This window comes from Antechinus flavipes, chromosome 4 (genome assembly GCF_016432865.1).
Source record: "Antechinus flavipes isolate AdamAnt ecotype Samford, QLD, Australia chromosome 4, AdamAnt_v2, whole genome shotgun sequence".
Classification (NCBI taxonomy): domain Eukaryota; kingdom Metazoa; phylum Chordata; class Mammalia; order Dasyuromorphia; family Dasyuridae; genus Antechinus; species Antechinus flavipes.
This window is the reverse complement of record NC_067401.1, coordinates 398,981,712-399,004,966: the sequence shown is the minus strand read 5'-3', so window position 1 is coordinate 399,004,966 and position 23,255 is coordinate 398,981,712. Positions and strand designations below refer to the sequence as shown.

General features: G+C 36.3%; 2 protein-coding genes across 6 annotated transcripts in view; one reads left to right on the top strand and one right to left on the bottom strand.

The window, feature by feature from the left end:
• UCHL5 (ubiquitin C-terminal hydrolase L5) overlaps positions 1–8,042 on the bottom strand; it is a 36,981-nt gene extending 28,939 nt beyond the window's left edge. The window contains exons 1-2 of one of the 2 annotated variants that reach the window (XM_051998733.1): positions 7,951–8,042; positions 4,329–4,392 (exon numbers count right to left, since the gene is read on the bottom strand). In XM_051998733.1, coding sequence (XP_051854693.1) covers positions 4,329–4,392; positions 7,951–8,026 — 140 coding nt within the window. In that variant the 5' untranslated portion in view covers positions 8,027–8,042. Of the gene's footprint in view, positions 1–1,872; positions 1,989–4,328; positions 4,393–7,950 lie in introns of those variants that run through there. The other variant, XM_051998734.1, reaches the window with a different exon arrangement.
• Positions 8,043–8,205: 163 nt separating this feature from the next.
• Positions 8,206–23,255, top strand: part of RO60 (Ro60, Y RNA binding protein) — a 45,477-nt gene continuing 30,427 nt past the window's right edge. Inside the window, exons 1-3 of one of the 4 annotated variants that reach the window (XM_051998731.1) lie at positions 8,206–8,294; positions 9,407–9,470; positions 15,049–15,671. In XM_051998731.1, coding sequence (XP_051854691.1) covers positions 15,092–15,671 — 580 coding nt within the window. In that variant the 5' untranslated portion in view covers positions 8,206–8,294; positions 9,407–9,470; positions 15,049–15,091. The other 3 variants (XM_051998730.1, XM_051998729.1, XM_051998732.1) reach the window with 3 other exon arrangements.

Genomic DNA, 23,255 nt, shown 5'->3' with positions numbered 1-23,255 from the left:
GTCTGGGACTGAGATTTATTCTACCAATGGAAGTTGGCAATTTTTATTAAACTTAATCTTACGTAAAGTTGCTTGAGGCATTAAGAGGTTAAGTGACTTGCCTAGGGTCATACAACAAGTAACAAAACTGGACTTAAAACCCAAATTGACTTGACTTTAAAGACTGATCTTTCTCTACCATAACCCCACAGCTATCTTTTTCCCTCCCCTCCCCTTAAAGAGAATAATCTTATTATCCTCTAGATTGAGAGATACACATATATAAATAAATATGTGCATGTATGAAGGAATAAAAATACACTGTGTTATTTATTTAGTATATTTAGCACATTATGTGCTAAAACAGTCCAGAAACCTAAACACAGAATATCATAGGTGGGAAAGGATCTCAATTCAATTAGAATCTATTAACCACTTTTTATTAATTGTACTATTATTGTAATAATGTACAAGACAGTAAAAGAAATAAAACAAAACAAATAAAAGAAAACCCAACCTCAAGGAGCTTACTTTTCATTGTGGAGGATGTAACAATTACACAAATAAGTAAATACAAAATTATCTCAGGAGGGAGAGAACATTAACAACTTGGGAGATCAGAAATGGCTTCATATAATAGATGGCCCTGTGCTGTGCTTTAAAAGTTCAGGATTCTAAAAGGCAATGATAGGAAGGCAGTACATTTAAGCATGGGAAACATCATAGACAAAAACAAAGAGTCAGAATAAAGAATGTCAAGTTTAGGGAATTTCAGACAGGCTAGATAACACAAAGGGAGTAATATAAAAGAAGTCTGAAAAGTAAATAGAAAATAGATGATGAAGTTCTTTAAATGATAAATTGAGGAATTTGTGCTTTATCCTAGAGATACGGAGAGCCACTAGATTTTCAACCATGGAAATATAGAAAAAGGGGCACTTTGAGATGCTCATAAAAAGCTCATGCCCAACACAGAACTCATTACCCTTCCCTCTTCTGCCATCTTCCTTTCCCAAAGTTAAGAAACTTTGTAATTTTTATTGAAGGCAATAGCATTCTTCCAGTTGCCTAGATTCACATCCAAAGAATCATCCTTAACTCTAACTTCTCCCTCTCATCTCCAGTCACTATATCATGTCCATTCTACACAAAAGTATCCCACACTCATTCTTTTTCCTCCCACTAACCCAGTCATAATCCTATTTCAGGATTTATCACCTCCCATTTGGATCACTGCAACAACTTCCCTAAATAACCTCTCTACAATTCAACCTTGGTCACGGTGTTAAATTGGCATACCAAAAACCCAGATCTGACTATGTCTATTTCCTTCTCAAAAATCTTTAGTAACTCCTTTTGCCTCTAGGATAAAATACAACATCCTCAGTTTGATGTTTAAAGATCTTTGGTTTTGGCTGTCAGTTTACATTTTAGACTTTTTTCACATCAGTCCCCATCACATCAATTGTACATGTAGACTAAACCGGCCTGTGATTATTTACAGATGACATTCCTTTTCCTGCTTCTGCACAGGTTGCTCTGCCTCCTACCCCACCTGCCCATGATACTCTTGCTCCTTACTCCCACCTCACTGAAGCCACAGCTTTCATCAAAGCAGGGCTCCAGTGCCCCCTCTACAGGAAGCCTATATGAATCACGCCAGATGCTAGGGTACTCCCTCAAGAAATTACTCTGTATATACTCTGTATTTAAGTTTCTGTGTATAGGTTGTTTCCTCTCAAACAGAATGTAAGCTCCTTGCTCTTATCTTTATATCCCCAGTGCCTATCACTTAAAATATTTGCTGACTCTGTGTTGAGGACAAATCATTTAACTTCTCAGCCTCAGTTTCCTCATTTGTAAAATGGGGATGATAACACCTATAGTACCTACCTCACAGAGCTGTTGTGAGGCTGCATTAAGAGAGGCACAGCTTCCAGGAATAAGGAAGGGTTAGTCCTGCTGTACTCTGCCCTGGTCAGACCACATCTGGAGTATTGTGTTCAGTTCTAGGTGCCGCAATTTAAGAATGACATTGTTAAGCTTGGAGAATGTCACAAAAAAATAACTTTTCAAAGTCCTTAAGAAGGCTTTGAGGTTATTTCATATAAGGATCTACTGATATTTAACATGAAGACTCAGAATGAACATGATTGCCTGTCTTCAAGTATCAGAGGGGCTGTCATGTGAAAAAGTAATTAGACTCATTCTGATGGATCCCAGAGAATAGAACCAGGCAGAAACTTCCAAAAAAGTAAACTTAGATTTGGAGTTAGGAAACATTTCCTAAAAGTCAAGAGCTATGCAAAAACAGAATGCAGAAACCTCAACAGGTAGCAGGATCTCCCCCAATGAAAGTTTTCATGTGGAGGGATGATCACCTATCATACAGACTCTGATGGTGAAGTTGTCTGGGAAGCATAGGTGGCACCAGCTGACTGGTAAAGTTCCAACTTGGAAATTTGTGCATTTTTAATTGTACACCTCTGCTCACAAACCCTTTGTAGCTGCCTATTGCTTATTTGTTTCAGTGAAATACAGACTCTTTTACTTGCCATTCACACTCCCAAATGATTCTGCCATCCTAGATTCAACTCGGATTGCTCCAGATTCCAAACAAATTTGGAACTATTCTCTTTCCCTATGAAATGCATGTGTTTTTCTCTCCCATTTCTGTGAATCTGCTCAATACAATAAACATTCATTAAGTGCTTACATGCCAGTCACAGTGCTAGGCACTAGAGATTCAAAAAATAAAAACTAAAATAGCCCCTGCCCTCAAAGAGCTTACATCCCATTATGGGAAAATAACATGTTCACAGCAAATTAAGTAAAAAATACATTCCAAGCAATTTCTTGGTAAAGGGTACCAACAAATAAGGGGACCAGAATAGGCTTTCTGTGGGAGGTGGCACCAGAGCCTAGCTTTGATGAAAGTTGAGGATCTAAGGTAGAGAGAAGGAAGAAATGCACTCCAGACATGGGGCAAATGCTGTGAAAGGCACATAGGCAGGTGATGGAAGGTCAAATGCAGATGATGGCAACCTGGCACATTTGGCTGTAATGTTAGGTGTGTGGAGATTAATGTGAAAATAAACATGGAAAGATGAGCTGACATCAGAACTTAAAGAGCTTTAAAGGCCAAAGAGAGATTCGTATTTTATTCTAGAGACAAGGAATAATGGTCAGATCTGTGCTCAAGAATTTGGTAACTATGTGTTAAGGATTCACAAACCAATTAGTAGGAGGCTACGACAAGGTATGGAATATTATATGAACTGTCAGACATGGCTAAAGTCTTTGTTAGCTTTACTGAACCAATTTTTCCCCCTTTAAAAAAAATTATTATTAACGGGGGGAGATGACATTTAAAAAGTGGTGTTCCACCCCCCCCCCACCCCTCCGAGGTAATTGGGGTTAAGTAACTTGCCCAGAGTCACACAGCCAGGAAGAGTTAAAATGTCTGAGGCCAGATTTGAACTCTGGTCCTTCCTGACTTCAGGGCTGGTGCTCTACCCACTACAACAACTAGCTGCCCCAAAAAGTGTTTTAAAGGAGGCTACTGTAAAGTCCAGGTGAGAATGAGACTGAATTAGGATGATGACTGAATGGAAAGAAATGAAGCTATTTCATGGTGGTAAATTTGATAATATTTATCCATTGTCTGGAAATAAAAAATGATAAAAAGGTGGATGACTTCAAGGTGGATTAGAAGAATGGTGGTATTCTCAAGAGAAATAAGGAAGTTAGGGTTTCGGAAGGTAGAGATAGCGAATTGTTTTTTATGTCTGGAATGCTCTTCTTTCCCCTCACCTTGCTGAGTCCCTAGCCAATCTTTTAATAGTTACTCAAAAGCCATATCTTCAGTGAAACCTTCCATGATGCCTCTGGTCAAGAATCAACTTTTCCCTCTTATTTTATTACATAGCAGTAATTAAACTCTAATATACCAATAGGGTTATATTGTATATTATGTTTTTCTACATGTTGGTATATTACTTCCTTACTAGACTCCAAGCTCCATAAGGACAGGGACTATGTCTTATCAAACTCTGTGACTTCCTCAGTGCCTGGCACAATGCTCTGCACAAAGTAGGCACATTACATCTGTTGAATGAATAAATGTATATAGAAAATAGATTTCTAAAAAATGGATTTTAAAGTTAGGACTGCTTGTACGAGAAATGTAAAACATGGACCTGCAATATAATATACACATTTATGTATGCATGAGTGTACACATATAGATACATATCTAATTAAAATATTATAGTATACTTATGTTTTTAAATTTTAATTGAGTAACATTTTTTCCTAAATTTTTTTTTAAAAGTTTTTAAAGAGCTTACTTTAATTTCTCAAAGTTCTCTGGCTCCAAACTCCATATTTCTTCTACTTGTGCTCCTCGACAACCTGAAATAAGGGAAACCACTTTTTTTTCAGAAAAGTTACACATTTATTTACAAAGATTAAAGATATTACATATAAAAATCGTAAACATTATTCTCTTATCAAACTACCTCAACTCCTTATGACATAACATCCGTTCTTATTTTGGTAAGATTTATGTCTAATATAGTTCTCCACTAAATGTAACTAAATTTCTCTTTAGAAACAGCTGAGTAAAATTATCAGAGTACTGATAGTATAGATAGGTTGGGCTGAAAATTAGATTCAGAGGTTTGACTGTTCTGGTTGCCAAAAGGAAAAAAAAGGCATAATTACTCCAGAAGAGTGACTCTTCCATCAAGGCCATATGACCATATGGAAAACAGAGACAAAGAATACCTCAGAAAGTAATGATAGAGGAAGATAAGCTTCACCAGAGTAGAATCAGTGAATATACTTCAGTATATTCAGAATACTGTCAGTGAATATACTTCAACAATTTCAAATAGGTAATAGGTCAGAATGAAGGTAATTTTTAGGGTATGGTCTGATGGATACCTTCAGCAAGAATAAGACAAACTTCGAAGTTTAGCCCAAACTTCACAGAAGTTGAAAAATGTCTTCTTCACCCAAGGGCCAAGAACAGCAAGAACAAGAGAGCTAGGCCATCGGTGAGTTAACAAGTTCTAACTAATGCTGAGAAAGAAGACTGGAAAACAAGTTTTCAGAGAGATTGAAGCTTCCACCAGACTTGGAAGTGTTACCAACACTGGCTGATAATTTGAGTACTTTTGACTTTCAAAACTGACCCAGGAAACAAGGCCCAAACTAAATATGAACCTTCTTCTCCAGGGAGCTTTTTGTTATTACTCATCAAAAGTGATCTTGTCAAAAAGTTGAATGTACTTCTCTCTCTGTAGAAATAGTGCTGTGAAGGGGATGGAGAGGAGATATTGCTATAGAATATTTCATATACTTCTCATGACTGATATACTGAGTGGCTTTGTTCAAATGTTTTCTTTTCATAAAAATTCTTATCATAAAGGGTAGTTGTTAAGGGAAAATGGATATTTAGAAATTAATGAGATAAAAAAAGTTATCTATAAAAAACTTTACATGCATTCACTTCATAGGATATACCACATATAGTCATTGGTATATGTACAACTCCCTTATAGTAATGGATTTTTAAATTACTCTGAAGGAAGAAATGTTTTATACTTTTATCTGGCCCTCACAGGTCTAGCATGTAGCTTCTCAAATAGTATGTTATACAGTAGATAAATGGTTGATGCTACTTTTATCATGACCTAATTGTCACTTTTTTTTTCTATAATGGACAAAGTTTAAAAACTTATAGCAATGTCTAGTACATAGTAAGCTGCCTAATAAATGTTTGTTTACAATAGCTAGAATTTAAACATCATTTTAAGATTTGCAAAGCACTTAAAAAATTATTCCATTTTATCTTCACCATAAAAAAGGAAAATTAATGCTATTATAACTTGTCAAATGAATGAATTTTTATAACGCATTTAATGCATTAAGTATACCAGCAGAGGCAAATTACTTGATACTTAATGATCTCAAATTTTCCTAACTTCAACTTCTAAAAACCACTATTATTTTTCACAAAGAAAAATTAACAATTAAAAATATCACAATAGTCAATAAAATCTTTAATTTATGGACAATTATTATCTCATTCAAGAAGATAAAAGAACAGATACTACCTGGCATCAGTATGAGAAATTTAACTTCAGCACAAGGGATCAAATTAACAGCTAATACAGTGTGAAGAAAGACAACTATTGGAAAAATAAATCTGCAGTGAAAAAGTTGAAAACAAGAAGTAATTAGCTGAACAAACTCCAGCTTTACTAAACTTCTGATATGTGCAAGACCCTATACTAACAGCAGTGAACCTCAAGGAGCTTATATTTTGCAATTTGATATACATAAACTAGACAATTCAAGAGCAGATGAGGAGCCAGAAAGCAACAGCAATAAGTGGAATCAAAAGAAATCTTAGAGAAGTATGACTTTGAGTCTCCATGGAAAAGATTCCAAAAGATAGAAGTGAGGAGGAAGTATAACTACTCATTGGGGGCATTTTGTGTAGATGGGGCAGAAGAAAAAGAAAAAATGCTGAATTGGGGGAAAGGTTTGAGTCAAATACAAGAATGTTAAAGAGTTTTATTAATAATGGAGTAAGAAATAAACTTATAAAACAAGTCTCTAAAGAATCTGTATTTTATGTTATAGAAAAAAACCCTTACATTAAGAAAAGGATTAGTATGATGGCTTGAGTTCCTTGAAGACAGGGACCATATTTTTGTCTTTCTTTGAATTATCAGCATATATAGCACAATGGCTGACAAATAGTCCTTAATTGCTGATTCACTTGCTGTTTCCATTTCAGATCCCCAGAATTTAAGTCAATTCTATACTTTTGCCATATCCAAGGTCAAATCCTGCCTCAGCAGTTAACTGTTATTTCTGCAAATCACCTAACCCACTATCTCAGTTTCCTATTTCCCAAGACTGTTGCATTTTGCAAATCTTACAGCACAATATAAATGCATAGTATTACTCTTTTTATTACGACCCAATTTTTATTTTTTCATAATGGACAATAGAACTAAGACTTTAAATGCTTGTTGGCAATAGCTAGAATTTAAACATCACTTTAAGGTTTGCAAAGCACTTTAAAAATTATTTCATTTTATCCTTAGGACAGAATTGGAAAATTGATTCTACTATTGCCCCACTTTACACGTGAGGAAACTGCAGCGAGCAGACTTACTCGTCTAAGTCCGAGAGCTGTATCTTTAAAGTTAAGGCATTTTACAAGTTTATAAGGCAGTTATAAGTTTTATGGGAAGATGGATAGTATACAGGAGTTACGAAATCGTCATTAAGAGGCTATTAAACATAACCCGAGAGGTGAAGAAGGCAAACACTAAGATTATTAAGAGTTGATTGCTTTCTGTTGGGATCGGGGGGAAATTTTTTCCTGTTTTCTTTTTGCAGGGGCAGAAAGATCACTTTCTCCCAGGAAACCAAGCTAGCTAGCCACGAGGCCTCGCATCATAAGCAGGAGGAAGAGGAGGAAAAAGAGGGCGGGGCATCTGCGGGGCTCCGAGTCAGTCCCAAAGGCAGTTTCCCCAGGAAGTCTAAAGGGGGCAGCTTCAGCCAGTAAAGTAGTCGGCTCGGGCTCACACGGGGCGTGGGCCCTTCCTTTCGTGTCCCACAGGCGAGCAGGTCGCTGTACTACAGACTCTTTTTGCCTGCACTCCTAGGGGGAAACGAGGGAGGAGGGAAGACTAGGTGGAGGAAGGGACCTGCTGGGGTGATAAGGGGGTAGGAGTCGCCGCCGCGGACCTTGCTCCTGCCCTGGGCGGGGAGCGGGAGGGTGTCCCGGAGGAGCCCTTGCTCCGTCCTCGCCCCAAGCTGAAGCTTCGGGTCAAGCCCACGCCGGGGCCGGGGGCCACGGCCTCCGCCGCCGCCGCCGCCGTCGCCTCCTCCTCCTCCTGGTTTCCTCCCTGGCTCCAGAGGCTACGCGGTGCCCTCCGCTCTCACCGAATCCTTTAATGAGTTCAGTGAAGACCCCGGGGTCGCTCTCCATGAGGCACCACTCCCCGGCGCTGCCCGCCATGGCCCCAGCCGCTCTTCTCTCCTGTCTCACCACCTCTGAAATCCCGGCAGCCGATTGCAACTGGGGCCGCCCAACACCGACTCCCGACCCAGCAGCAGCCCCCCAAGCTCAGCAAATCCGCCGCGGCTGTCCTCCACCCCACGTCACCGCGCCTACTTCCCGACAGCCTTTGGGGCTCCCGTCACCTGCGCCGCCAGTCTGCAAAGTGCCGCTGTAGCCTTAAATGAAGAAACGAGGTCTAATCACAGAACGGCTCCTTTCACGACCCGTAGGCGTCAGAGAAGGCGAGGGGAGGGGTTGAGCGAAGGAGGGGGAGGGATTCTGGGTAGGAGGGTGGGCCGAAAAGAGGTAACATCCGGGATCCTGGAAACAGGCGTGCGGAAAGGGGGCGGGACAGAAACTGGTCGGAGAAGGGAAAACAGCTGTAGCCGCCTCAATCGCAGCTTCCTACGAAGGCCAGCTTCTGCTGGGGGCCCCGTTGTGGAGCCGCCTGCCCTGAGGGGCCCCGCCCGACTCTGCGCGGCTGCGCTCAGGTGAGGAAGCTACTGGAGGCGGCTCCCCCCTGAGGGGGGCTTTGTGCGGTCGGAGCGAGCCCCGTGGGACTAGCACGCCTTGGGCCGACTTCCCGCGGGGCTCTCGGGGCGGCCCGTGGGCGGCGGCAAGGCGTGGATGTGATTGTTTAGTTCTTCGGCGTGGGAGGAAGTCGTGGGGGGCTGAGTCCGGCTTCCCTCTCGCGGAGCTGCGCTGTTGTGGGCACTCGCCTATCCCCCTAGGGCGGTCATGGCTTCCGACATCCCTTCGGGAGGGGACGATCACCTCCCCCTTTCCTACGGCCGCCACCATTCCGAGATTAGGAAAGGGGGCGGGGGGGGGAAGAAGAAGAGATGGAGCCTTGTCTTTGTCCGTGGCCCAGGACGGATTGCCTGGTCGTGGAGACGCTGCTGCTGCCGCCGCCCGGATTAAAGAGATCCCTGAAGGCGAAATGCAGTTTGTGGACGTGTTTTGATTTAAGGACTTGTTTAGAAACGGAAGGCGAGAGGAGGCAGTGTAGCGGTCTATTTAAAAAAAGGAGGGGAGGGGGTAGTTTTGCGGTCTCGTTGGTCCAGCCCTTAGGAGAGGTGAAAATCGAAGTGATCCAAAATGAGGACGGGACGGTCTAGTGTTTCATTTCTTTAAAAAGTTATCTACACCATACTTGTTTACAGGGCTTTTCCTTGCAGAGACTGAATCTTTTAAAACTCGTCCGAGTATAACACTGCTTTAGAGTCAACATTAAAAACACAGGGTGTTCCAAAACTCTTAATGCCGTTCGTTCTAAGCTTCAGTAGCTTAAAAAAATATTTGCTGGCATTTACCTTTTTTTTTTTTTTTAAAATACAGATAATATCTCATTGGATCCTCACATACACTCTGCGAGACAGGTGCTATTTATACATTTTTACAGGTGAGAAAACAGACAAGTAACTCACCCAGGATTTGAACTCAGGCTCCAGGTCCGGTGCTCTATATACTTGAACTTCGCTAAGACTTGGTGGCACTCTGTGTTATAAAATACTTAAGGGGTAATAGGACCAGAAGTTAAGAACTGAATTTTTACATCCTGCCTCCGACCTGAGACTCAACTAGCCATCTGAATTGGGAAAGTTATAGCTTGTTTCCCAGTTTCCTCTATAAAATGGGTGTAGTAGCAGAACTGTTGTGAGTTTCAAATGAGATACTAGTAAAGCTAGTAAATGGCCATGTAAATGCTAATCGGCTATCATTATTATGCTTAAAACACTATGGCAGTGGTATTAAATTGGAAAGTACAGAGACATCATGATTTGGAGAGTAGCTTTTATTTGTGTCTAGCTTTGCCTAGTGGAGAGAGTTAAGATTAAAGTCAAGAAAAGTTCTTCACATCCTATTTCTGATACTGGTATATGACTCTAGGCATCATTAAATTCCTATGAATCATAAGCAACTTTCTAAGATTTAGCTTGTGCCATATTTGTTTCTTCTCTTTAAGAATATCTCTAATTTATCCTGTAATTTTTTCTGTACATAATCCTGAAACTGAGTTCCAAACAACTTCATGGTGTGTATTGTATTTAATAACTGATCTGTTGATGGGGGGAAAAAACTCAAGGAAACTTTATCAGTTTCATTAAAATAAGAGTGAAAATCCTTAAGAACTCCCTACAATGATGCAGTTGTTAGAATAACTAAATTATTTACATTTAAGGCCACCTCTTAAAGAAGAATCACGAATTTTGCTATTTTAAACAATCTTCTGATTATCCATAAATAGGTTATCTAATTACAGAATTACCCATGTTGTTCACTCCTCCAGCATATTGCCTCTGTTCCTTTCATTGACCTAGTCTATCTTAAATCTGCTGATAATGAGGTTTACCAGAGAAGATAGAAGCATTACTTTGAGCTGGAGGATAACAAACTGAATTTTAAAATGGCCGTGAAATAATCCATTCACTGGCAAATCCACACAAAGATTACTCTTTGTAATGACTCATTGCATATTTCTTTTGTTGTCCATATAACCAATATTAATGACTACTTTTTAATTTCATATTTAAATGAGCTCATTTAAATATGAATAGTGGGCTTTTTTTTTTTAATTACTTTGATAACTAGTTAAACTGAGTTAGTCATTTAGAGGACTAACTGAATCCAATGTTAATCCACTCCTTGATTGTTTTAAGAAATGGGGGGCCCATAGAAGTGTAGGAAAGAAACTTAACATTTTCAAATATAGCCTATAGATGGATTTGTTTTCTCTCATTATGTTTATTCTTTTTTTTTTTTTTTTAAGTTAGGGATTTGGATGTGAAGTATTGGAAAAGAGACTATGGAGAATGATGTCTCTCTTCCCCGCTCCTCCTCCCCCCCCCCCCCCAAAAAAAAAAAGTGCTACTAGGATCATTGTATCATCTTCTCAAAAAGAAAGAAAGTTTGAGGGAAAGTAGGCAGCTATACAAGCTTCAAAAGTAACTTATTCATTTCATTTTACCATTTGAAAAGAAATGCAAGCTATGCATAATAAAATTCTATGGTATTACAATACAATTCTGTTTATTTTTTGTATATGGAAATGCTTATTTTTGTCAAGTTCAGAATAACAAAAATAAATTTAAGAAAACTGAAAATATAAGAATTTTATCTTGTTCCTACCATTAGTTATGTAATCCACTAGCCATCTTTCACATGGGGAGAGTCACAAATAGCCAAAGCTATTAGCATCATTGCTAAAAAATGATCAGATGTGCTTATTATATTATGTAAGGTCATATGCAAAAGGAAAAACAGATTTAATGATGTCTGAGTAAAGAATTTAACCTCAGTTCTTAGTCTTATGGGAAAGAGAAAAGAACAAGCATTTTTTGAACACCTCCTTTGATCTTTAAAACAACCCTGAAGAGTATATGCTATTTTTTTCTCATTTTAGAATTGAGAAAATTGAGTCTGAAACAACTTAAGTGATTTGCCCAGGACCACACAAGTATTAAGTATCTTGAGATTTCAGCTCAAATCTTCATGACTCCAAGCCCCAAGCACTGTTCATTTCACTGCCTCATTCTCTTCTGATATTAAATAATTGTAGCCATCCTTCAGCTATAGTTGGGGTGATATAATATTTTAAAAGCTTATTATGATTCTATAATGGGACAAAAGATAGAAAGTATCAATAATGGAAGTTTACAAAATTTCAGAATCATAAAAGTTTAGAACTAGATTGCCAATAAAATACCAGTGTTAATGTATAAATATAAATATTAGTATGGCATTCCTTTTGCTCAGTTTTTCTAACTTAAAATTTGTGAATATCTCATTGTATTTGTCTTTTTATAGAAATATTCTGCATGAACTATATAATCCACAATCAAATTGTTTTATTCCATGTCTTACTGAGATAATTTATTTTCAACATATTTCAAATAACTGGACAGACTGTAGGCTTAAGCCTAATTTTCAAAAGAAATAATACCTGAGCAATTTATCAGTGAGGTACATAATTTAGAATTAGTCCTATAATTAAGTTAGTATTTCTTGGGTATCAAAAGTTTTCTTAATACCTATAGTAAGAAACTAGTTATTAGATATGATTCCTTTTAGGAGGAAAAGATTTGGCCAGTTTCTTATATTGATTTATTAAATATTTTGACAAAGGGGTGTCATTCTTATTGCCTAGATCACTACCAGTAATTGAAGAATAATTGTAACACAAAAATACAGAACTACCAAAGAACTCTGGTGTTTTGTATGTAGCACTTGTTTGTGTAGCTTTCTAAGATAGAGAGGATAGATGAGCTAAAGAGGGTACAGTGGAAAAAACAATTTAAAATCAAAAGACCTAGTTTTGAATCCCACTGATGGTTACTAATTATATATATGAACTTATACTAGACATTTGTTGTCTCTGGGCCTCAATTTCTTCATTTTAAAAATGAGAGAATTGGACTAGATGGCCTCTAAGCTCCCCTAATCTATGCTCTCTGACAAAACATAAAAAGCAAAGGTTATCAATAGAACTTAGACTATTACATTATCCTTACTCTGACATGACAAGAAGAGTAACCCTGGTTCTTAAAATTTCTAGGTTTTTATGATGCTAGAATGGTTTTATGTAGGGTTCTGGCAGAGTAAAAATAATGGGAGTTTGAGCAGGGTGACATTGATAGGGCATCTCTAAAAGTGTTTAGAATGGAAAATGTACGGGAGACTGCCAAATGGTAGAGGGGAAGTAGAAGATGGTACAATTCACAATTTTTAGGTTATACACCTATATGATTAGTCAAATCTGGCTTTAGAATCAGGAAGACTTTAATTGTGTCTTCAAATATATGTCAGAATCAGTAGGAAAAATTTTCTGTTCAGAAGTTAAGAGCACTTTTTTAAAAAGTACCTTTATGTTCAAGAGAGATTCTTAAAATAAGTTAATAATCGAAATGATAATGAAATTATCTTAAAAATGTGTCGATGGAAAGGGTGAGGAAAGAGAAGACAAGGGAGGGATTCTTGGGTGGGGTAGGTTAAGTAATAGCCAGAATTTAATGAGTCAGCAGGGATAGGAAAGACATGTATGTGTGGTATGTGTGTGTATGTGTATGTATCTTCATATGTGTATATAAAAATCTTTAAAATGAGTCCAAAGTTCCTTTTAAAAAAGATTGCTGAAGAACTGAAAATTGGATGTTTATCATTGGGGAAATTAGTTAAGTTGTGTATTACTCAAAATGGAATATCATTTTCATAAAATTGATAAAAATTTTGATTAAAAAAATGGTAAAAATAAAAAATGTAGAGAATCATGGGGATATGAACTATTAGTAAACAAGCAGAGTCTGGAAAACCATGTACAAAATGACTACAGCAACCTAAATGGAAAAATAACAAAAATGAAGGTAGATGACTGAACTTGGCCCTAAAAAAGAAATGAGAAAATTTACTACCTTCTTTCATTTGCAGATGTGGAAAATTGTGTATAGGGTTTTGCATATGCTATTAGACTCAGATAAGTTGTTGGCTAATTTTGTTGAACCTATTTTTTTGTTGTTAATAAGAGATGGCTTTTTAGGTGAGGTTTGGGGAGGGAAATATTTGAAAATGAAAGTGATGTAAAAGCAGCACTTTTTTTTTCCTCTGAAGTGATTATCAAAGGCCTTTTTCCTACCCTTTACCAATCCTCTTTTCCCTAGCATCCTAGTTTGTTTAACTGCCACCAAGATAATCTTGGTTTTACTAGCAAAGTACTCATCCCTATGATTCTCTTTATATACCTTCCTGGAGTGCAGTTATCCCTCTCCTATTTTTTTTTCTTATTTCTACAGTACCATTTATAAATAACTTCCAGAAACGTCCTTAATGTTCTTTACTACTGATATATCATTTGCATTTATTGTTATGTTGCTTTTTATATCATATGTTAGAACTAAAAGGAACCTTTCAGGGCATCAGACCCAATCTTCTCATTAGAGACAGCTAAGTGGGACAGTTAGATAGAGTACTCAACTTGAATGTTAGGAATACCTGAATTTAAATCCAGCCTCAGCCACTTAACTTTGGGACCCTGGGCAGATCATGTATCAGTATATATGATGACTATATAATATTGTAGAAAAACAAAATTATATTGGGATAATTTATTATTATGTTGACTGAAGTTGGCTCCTAAAGAAAAAGTAAATGAGAAAAATGCATCTTTTCCCCCTCTGCATTGGTGGGGTAATATGAGTGTGATATCAGTTCATATACTACTGGACTCAATTGATGTTTGTTACTTTTACTAAATGGCTTTTTTTTTTTTTTTTTTTTTTTTTTTGGTCTTTTACTTAGCTTGATAACCCTGGCAAATCGTACAACTAGTAACTGGCTGTCTTAGCCGCCTTAGTGTTTTTATCCATAAAACAAGAATAATAATAAATGCATGCCTATAAGAACAGAAACTAAAAAAAACTTAAGCAGTTAACTCTAATTCCCATAAGTAGTAACAAGGTAGAATTTCCACACAAATCCTCTGATATAATCCTTGTTGATATAATTATGTGCTTGCTCTAATTGGACCTTACAATCATACACTAAAAGCTGTAAGGAAAGAGCTTTTAGAAATAAATAATTTCTATTTCTAGCCCTCTCCCCACATAATGGGCAGAATGTTTGGAAATTTGGCCTCTTTATTGGGTCCTCACCACATTAGACAAAGTCAGCTTGACTTTTTTTTTTAATCATTTCAAGGCAGACTTTATTGACTTGTGTATATGTCTTGGATTCCTTTGGCATTTTGAGGCTGAGAACCTCTTCCTTTGCAAAGTGGGGGTAAATAATACCACCCACTTCACTCTTAGCTTGTACCAGGAAGGGCTCTGCCCCGTTCTATCTTAACTGTTTCCTTTGGAGTGTTCTAAATTCTTAGAGTATACATGCAGAATGTAAGTGCAAATGAGCAAGAATTGAAAGTACTTTAATAGTGTATTTTTGTTTAGCTGTTTTACATCCTAATGGTAACAATGTGGTCTTTTTGGCAGGTTTCCTTAAAAAAAAGAAAGAAAGAAAGAAAGAAAGAAAACAATGGAGGAATCTATAAGCCAAATGCAGCCACTGAATGAGAAACAGGTGACCAATTCTGCCAGTGGCCACATATGGCAGGTCACCGACATGAATCGACTACACCGTTTCTTATGTTTTGGTTCTGAAGGTGGTACTTACTGCATCAAAGAGCAGAAATTGGGCCTTGAAAACGCTGAAGCTTTAATTAGACTGATTGAAGATGGCAAAGGATGTGATGTAATACAAGAAATAAAGACTTTTAGTCAAGAAGGGAGAACAGCAAAGCCCGAGCCATTGCTTTTTGCTCTCGCCATTTGCTCACAGTGTTCTGATATAAACACAAAACAAGCAGCCTTTAAAGCAGTTTCCGAAGTATGTCAAATACCTACCCACCTCTTCACTTTTATTCAATTTAAAAAAGATCTGAAAGAAAGTATGAAATGTGGTATGTGGGGTCGTGCTCTCAGAAAAGCTGTAGCAGACTGGTATAATGGAAAAAATGGCATGGCTCTTGCTCTGGCTATTACAAAATATAAACAAAGAAATGGCTGGTCACACAAAGATCTTTTAAGATTGTCTCATCTTAAACCTTCTAATGAAGGTAAGACTAATGTTTCATTTTTAGTATCCTTTTAATTTTCTGTCCTAATGAAAGGAAGCGAGCAATAGTACAGATAATTCCTTTTTTTTTAACTGGGCAATGAAGATGTAAGGATAAGAAAAAAGTTTTTTATTGTTAGATTGAGGAAAACAAGGCAGATCAAAGGTAGGATTGTTCCTCTGGTAGATGATACTTTGATAACACATGGGAAAAATAATAGTATAGCTATTTGACTTCCATTATACTTCTCTTTTATTTGCCAAGGAGAAAACCTTGGACTAGAAAAGACAAAAAAAAAAGGTTAATAGGATGTTGAATAAGACTGACTTTGTGATTTTATTAATAAGGAATCCTAGATGATGTAACTACTTCTAGTAGTACAGGTAAACAACTTCCCTGCAACTTATAGTCTTAGATTTTGTCTAGAACACTAAGAAGTAAGTGATTTGATGAGACACATAAACTGTGTATAGTAGATGAAACTTAGACTTAGGTCTTGTTGGCTTCTAGGCCAATTCTTATTGACTATTATACTACACTTTGAAGATAAATTGTAAGAAAGCAAGAGAGCACTCCCTTACCTCCTTCCTCCTTGTTGAGTGGTTGAAATTACGTGGCCCAAAAATCAGAATTCCAGCATATTGAAAGTACTGAAGGATATTACTGCTGTTAGTCATCTTTGAAAAGTCATGGAATACAAGAGAAATAACTACAGGATAGAAACAAGGCATATAATTACTTTTTTACAAAAGGACAGAATAGATAGTTGTCAGTCTTTTAGCTAGTGAGTGGGTTTGACTTTGATCCTTGCAAAATTACATAATATATTATGGAAGACTTAGTGAATATATAAGAAAAGAAATAGTGATCACAGTGGATCATTTCATGAAGAAACGGGTAATATTAAACTCATTCAATTTCCTTTTTGACAGGTTCACTATAATGGAAGGTGGTAGAAATGTGTTTTAAGAGAATTATAGATTTAAACATTGAAGAAACCTTAAAGGTCATTTTATTTATCCCCTTTGTTTTTACAGATGAAGATGAGGGCCAGAGAAATAATAAATTCCTGAACCAGAATTCAAACCCAGGTCCTCTGACTACAAATCCAATATTCTTTCCACTATACCCTGCTGCCTTTCAGTAGTTTACCTATGCATCGTGATAGTCTTTATGCTATTCTTGTGGAAAAGATGGCGATATGTAGTATAGGTATGGTTAATAATAATGCGATACTATCATATAGCTTTTTAAGACTTACAAACACTTTATATGAGTTATCTCATTTACTTAGATAAATTCATTACTGTTGGACTAACCAGACCTAAATGTCAGCTTGGAAAGAGGTCTCTCCAAGGTCTATACCTCAGAGTTTATTAGCCCTCTATTAAGATAATGTATTGGTTTGAACATAAAAGTCTCAGGCTTGGGCTAAAAATCTGTAACAACAAAAGTAACCTGACACGACAGCTTAATATGAGTTGACAGTGGTTATATAACAACAACAACAAAAAAAATCACCCTTAAAAATCAAAGGATTAAAAAAGAATCAAAGAGTTCAGGTCTAGATGCTGTGCCCCATCCTCCTACTCCCTTTCTCCCCCCCACCCCAAGAGGGAATTTATTTGTTTTATTTGTGTTTGACTTTGAAGAGGAGAACTATGGTTAAAGATTTAAAAGAGGCAGATTTAGGCTCATTTTCAGGAAAAGCTTTCTAACAGCTGTTTGAAAATGAATGGAACCTCATTAGAGGTTATCAAATAAAAACTAGATAAACATTTATCAATAATGTAATAGAGGGGGATTTTTCTGCAAGTAATGAACTAGATGCCTTCTAATTCTGAGATTCTATGATTTGTTTTTTCCCATTCTACATCTCTTCTCTCCTTTCCAGTCCATTTTTCACATTTTGGAATAGATTTGGTTCTATAGTAACTATTTAAAAATCTCAAATGGCTTGCTATTTCTAAGTACAGTTCTAGTTCCTGTGCCTGGCATCAAAGATTTCCACAGTATAGTAATCTTTTATTTCACCATATTTATTTCATATACTTCTACATCCTGAAACAACACTAATCACTATCTACCATAAAGATCTATTACTTTTCTTCCTCTATACCTTTGCTCTGGCTGTTTACTAAATCTAAAGTGCTGCTTCTCTTTTCCCAATCCTATCTTTCTCCTTAAAATATTTCTTTTGTTTATTTCTTATTTAAAAATGTCATTGTTACATTTTATTCTAAATTTCTCTCTTCCTCTCACACTAGAATATGTTGATAGATATATATATATATATATATATATATATATATATATATATATATATATAAAATATATATGTGTGTTTTCTTGGTTAAGCTCATTTTATTCTTCATTATTTCATGCTACCTGTCTTTCCATGTTTTTCCAAAATCAACCTGCTTATCATTTCTTAACAGCACAATAGTATTCCATCATAATCATATCCCACAACTTGTTCATTCATTTCCCAATTAAGGAAATCATTTCCATTTCCAGTTCTTTGCTACCACAGAGATAGCTGCTCTAAATATTTTAAAACATATAAGTTCTTTTCCTTTTTCCCTAATCACCTTGGGAAACAAACTTAATAGTAGTATTACTGGGTTAAAAGTTATACACATTTTTATAATTTCTTTGGGTATAAATCCAGATTGCTCTCCAAAAGTGTTCAATCAATTCATAGTACCATCAACAGTATATTAGTGTCCCAGTTTTTCTACATCCCCTCCAATATTTATCATTTCCCCCTTTCTATCCTTTTAGCCTGTCTGATACATGTGAGATATCTCAAAGATGTTTTAATGATCATTTCTCTAATAATGATTTAAAGCATTATTTCATATGAGTGCAAATTATTTTGATTTCTTCTTCTAAAAACTTGCCTATGTTCATATCCATTGATCTTTTATCAATTAGAAAATGATTCTTAGTCTTACAAAGTTCTTTCTATATATTTGAAATATAAGACCTCTGAGAAACTGCTTCCACATTTCCATACACTCCACCCCAAATTTTCTACTTTCCTTTTAATCTTAGATACATTGATTTTATTCATACAGAATCTTCTAAATGTGGTCAGAATTAACCATTTTATATGTCACGATAGTCTTTTTTTTTTTTTCCCCCATAATTTCTTCTGACCATGAGTTTGGTAGGTCTTCTATTTTATATATATATCTCCTGTTACATCTAAGTCATGTATCCTTTTCACCTTATCACATTATAGACAAGCCATTGGTCTATGCTTGCTTTCCAATTTTCCCAACAATTTTTGCTAAATAGTAAATTCTTACCCAAAAAGCTTAAATCTTTATTTACATTTGTCGAACTTGCTGTGAATATGGCAGTGAAATGACTAAATCTTCACTTAGGAAAATCATTTTGGCATTTACATGAAGGATAAATTTGAAATAGAAAGAAACTTGAGACAGGAAGCTCTTGCCTTAGTCTAGTGAGCACAGAAATTTCTTCTGGACGTAACTCTGGGACATCCAGTTTGAAATGTCTAATGGTCATTTGGTGATCAGGAGAGAGAGATGGCCTAGATTTGTAGATCACTAAGCCATATGCATAGAAATGATAACCTTATAGAAACTGATGCAGTCCCACTAGGGAAGATAAAATGGGGGCTGGAAGCCAAATTTCTTGAATCTGAGTCAGCTGCTGCTTCTAGTGCTCCAGTTTGTAATAGGGGATTGGGGGAAAGAGAAGAAATTGCAAAAGTTGATGTTCAATCATTCATCATTATATCATTCAGTAAATATAAATTATATCATTCAGTAAATATAAAACTGTCTTGACAAAAAAAAATGAAACTGATTCATATAGTAATTTTCATCTGCTAGAAAATAGAAATATGAGAAAAGAATGGAGCCAACATGGCACGTTAGAGGTACTAATACCTCAAATCAAATCTTGGAGTCACAGAGCCTTCAAAAGGTCAGAGGGAGACATTTATCCAACCTGAGACAACTTAGGAGACCCACAGGAGAGATCTATAGGTGAGTACAGACCCAGAGCATGGTAGGAGTACTGACTGGTTCTTGAAGGCAGCTGTAACAGCAGCATCATTAGCTGTGAGAAGGCTCAATCCAGAGACAATAAGAAGATCAACTAATCAGAGAGAGATTATAGGGGATCTTTGCTGATGTTGTGTTCTTAGCACTGATTGGCAATTCTCTATTGCCCATAAGTAGTTCTGGGGTGCACTTTCAAGGCAAAGAGGCTTGCTTATGAGATCATAAGGGAGTAGGTACCCTGTTCACACTTGAAGAGAAGTGCTCTCCACCTGCAAATTCAGGAAAGCAGAACTGGACACACTTCCAAAGTAAAGCAGAGTCTTAGTACTTGCAGCTGCAGGGGAACAGGGGGCCTTCCTGGGTAAAGATCAGAGTGCCAGCAAGGAGAGCAGTGACCACATGTTTCCTAAGATAATACCAACTTGGAAACACCAAAAACTTACAGATCCCTCCTCCTTTCATTGACTGAAAATAGCCCATGAAAAAGACTGAAGCTTGGCACAGTGCCTCCCCCAACACCAAGTGAGCAAAACTACACTTACATATAGTCCAAAGTGAAAAAATAGGCTGAAAAAGTGAGCAAATAACAACAAAAGAGCTTGATCCTTTAAAGCTATTACAGTGACAGAGAAGAAGAGGACAATATGAAAACAACTTTTTTTTAAAAATGGTAATTGGATCCAAGGCCAGCAAGAATTCCTGGAAGAGAAAAGAGATAAAGAGTGGTAAAGAAAAAATTGGGAAAAGATGTGATGCAAGAAAATTATAAAAAGGAAAGTAACAGTTTGGAAAAGAGGCACAAAATATACTGAAGAAAATAATACCTTTAAAACAATAGCCCTAATAGTAAGTGAGGTATAAAAATTCTCTGAAGAAAGTAACTCTTAAAAGTAGAGTATGCTGAATGAGAAAGTACAAGTAAATTTCCTTAAGAAAAGAACTCCTTAAAAAATCAGAATTGGTCTCGTGGAAAAAGACATACAAAAACTCACTGAAGAAAATAATTACTTGAAAATTAGAATTAAACAAGTAGAAGTTAATAGCTCAACGAGACACCAAAGAACAATAAAAACCAAATTAAAGGAAAGAAAATAGAAGAAAATGTGAAATAACTCATTGGAAGAGCAGCTGACCTGGAAAATTGAACTAGGAGAAGTAAGATTTATTAGGCTGGGTGTGAGTTCATTATGTTGGAATGTTAACTTTCTCAAGGAAAAAAAAAAGTTAAGATCCACTGGAAAGAGGGAAAACAGATGTAGAATGAGCAAAATTAATGTAGAAGTGGTGCACAGGGAAGATCTATAGTGAGGGGAAAATTGGGGTGGGAGTATAGTGGCAATACTTGACCCTCATTCTTGTCAGAATTGGTTCAGTATATACATACATACCTAATTGAGTTTAGAAATCTTTATTATCCGGTAGGGATATGAATGGCAAGGGGTAAGCTATTGGGAAGTGATAAAAGAAAGGGTGGATTAAAGGAGGCAGTTGCTCAGAACCAAAACTGATTTAGAGAGGGGGAAAAATAAGCAAAGGAAAAATAGAATGGGGGGAAATACCCCATTAGTAAAGATATTTTTTAATAGTATGAACTAACAATAGAAACATTGCAGAATGGATTTGAAATCAGAATCTAACAATATATTGTTTACAAGACTGAGACCAAAATAGTGGAATAAGCAGGAAAATGAACTCTTCCAAATTCATATCCCTACAATTGTAAATAGTGTCCCAAAGGTAATTTGGAATGGCAGAACCAATAAAAAGAATTGAGTAAAACAATTTTTCAGTCCAAAACAACTTGGAAGTTTGGGAAGAAAGGGCTGTCTCACTCAAGTAAAAGGGCGAGTGCAGTCCAGGGCAGAAATTGTCCTGATAAGCCAGCAGCAGGATTTGCCTTAACAAGACAGTGGGAGTTCCTGAACCCCAGCACAATTTAGTGACTGAGGACCCATGGCCCTGGTGCAATAGCAGGCAAGTAGCCAATCTTTTTCACATTCACAGGTTCTGATATATCATAATGATCACTTCCCTCACCCCCAACACAAACAGACACAGGCATGGTGCAGCAGTAGAGTTCAACTGAGTAATGGAAAAACTGAGTAAAAATGAACCTGACCACAGAAAATTCTTGTAGCAAGAGGAAGATCAAAGCACAAACTTAGAAGAGGACAAAAATGCCTATGTGCAAAGCCTCAAAAAATGTGATTTGGTTTTAGGTCCCAAAAAACCTAGAAAAATTCAAAAATGGTTTTCAAGGAGAAGAAAAATTGGGAAAAGAAATGAGAGTGATGATGCAAGAGAATCCTGAAAAAGCTTAATAAAAGGAAGCGCTAAAAAATAGGAAAATATACAGAAATTTGCTAAAGGCAACTCTTTTAAAAAAAAAAAAAAAAACTAGAACTGACCAACTGGAAAAGTATAAAAACTAACTGAAAGAAACAATTCTTTAAAAATTAGAATTGGACAAATGGAAATCAATGATGCCATGAGATAACAAGAATCAATTTAAAAATAATAAAAAAAAAATTTGTACAAAAAATGTTAGCTATAGCAATAAAAGAAATTGAAGAAAATAGAAGACAAGAAATAGAACTATTACTCTTTTGCAGATGATACAATCATACTTATGAAGATCAACCAAAAAAACTTAAATGAAATAACAATTTTAGTAAAGTTGAAAGATAAACTCACATAAATCATTAGAATTTCTATATATTACCAACAAAGCTCAACAGAGAAATACAATTTAAAGGAACTATAAACAGTATAAAATACTTGTTAGTCAGCCTCCCAAGATAAACCCAGGAACTATTTGGATACAATTATAAAACACTTTATACTAATAAAGTCAAATCTGAAAATTGGAAAAATATCATTTGCTCATGGGAAGGCCAAGTTAATATAATAAAAAAGGCTTTTCTACTTTGTTTTTTCCATGCTATACCATTCACACTATCCAAAAGATCAAGAATGTCAGTGAACTTAATTTTTTTTTAACATAAAGCAAGGCGAGATAAAGACCTCATAAAAATATAGTAATCCTTAAAAGTATCTAGTACTGCCTAATAGTGGATCAGTGGAGTAGATTAAGCACATAAGATAACAGTAAGTAATAAATTACTGTATTATTTGAAAAGCCCAAAGACCCCAGGTTCTGGGATAAGAACTATTTGGCAAAAAATGCTGGGAAAAGTGAAAAATGAAAACAGAAACTTGGTATAGTTTCTTCATATGCTTTACACACAAAAAATGATAGCATAACATTTAGGAGAGCAAGGAATAATGTCCCTGTCCCTGTCAGATCTATGGAGAAGGGAAGAACTCTATATGAGAATAGAGATGTACAATGAATAATTTGGGTTAAAGATATTGCAATAGGTAAGAAGGAAAGCAGAAAGTTGGGAAACAATTTTTATAAGTGATAAAAAGCTTCATTTCTCAAATATATAGAGAACCAACTTGAGTTGATAATAATGCAAGTCATTCTCAAATTGGTAAATGGTGAAAGGATATGAACAGGCAGTTGTCAGATAAAGAAATC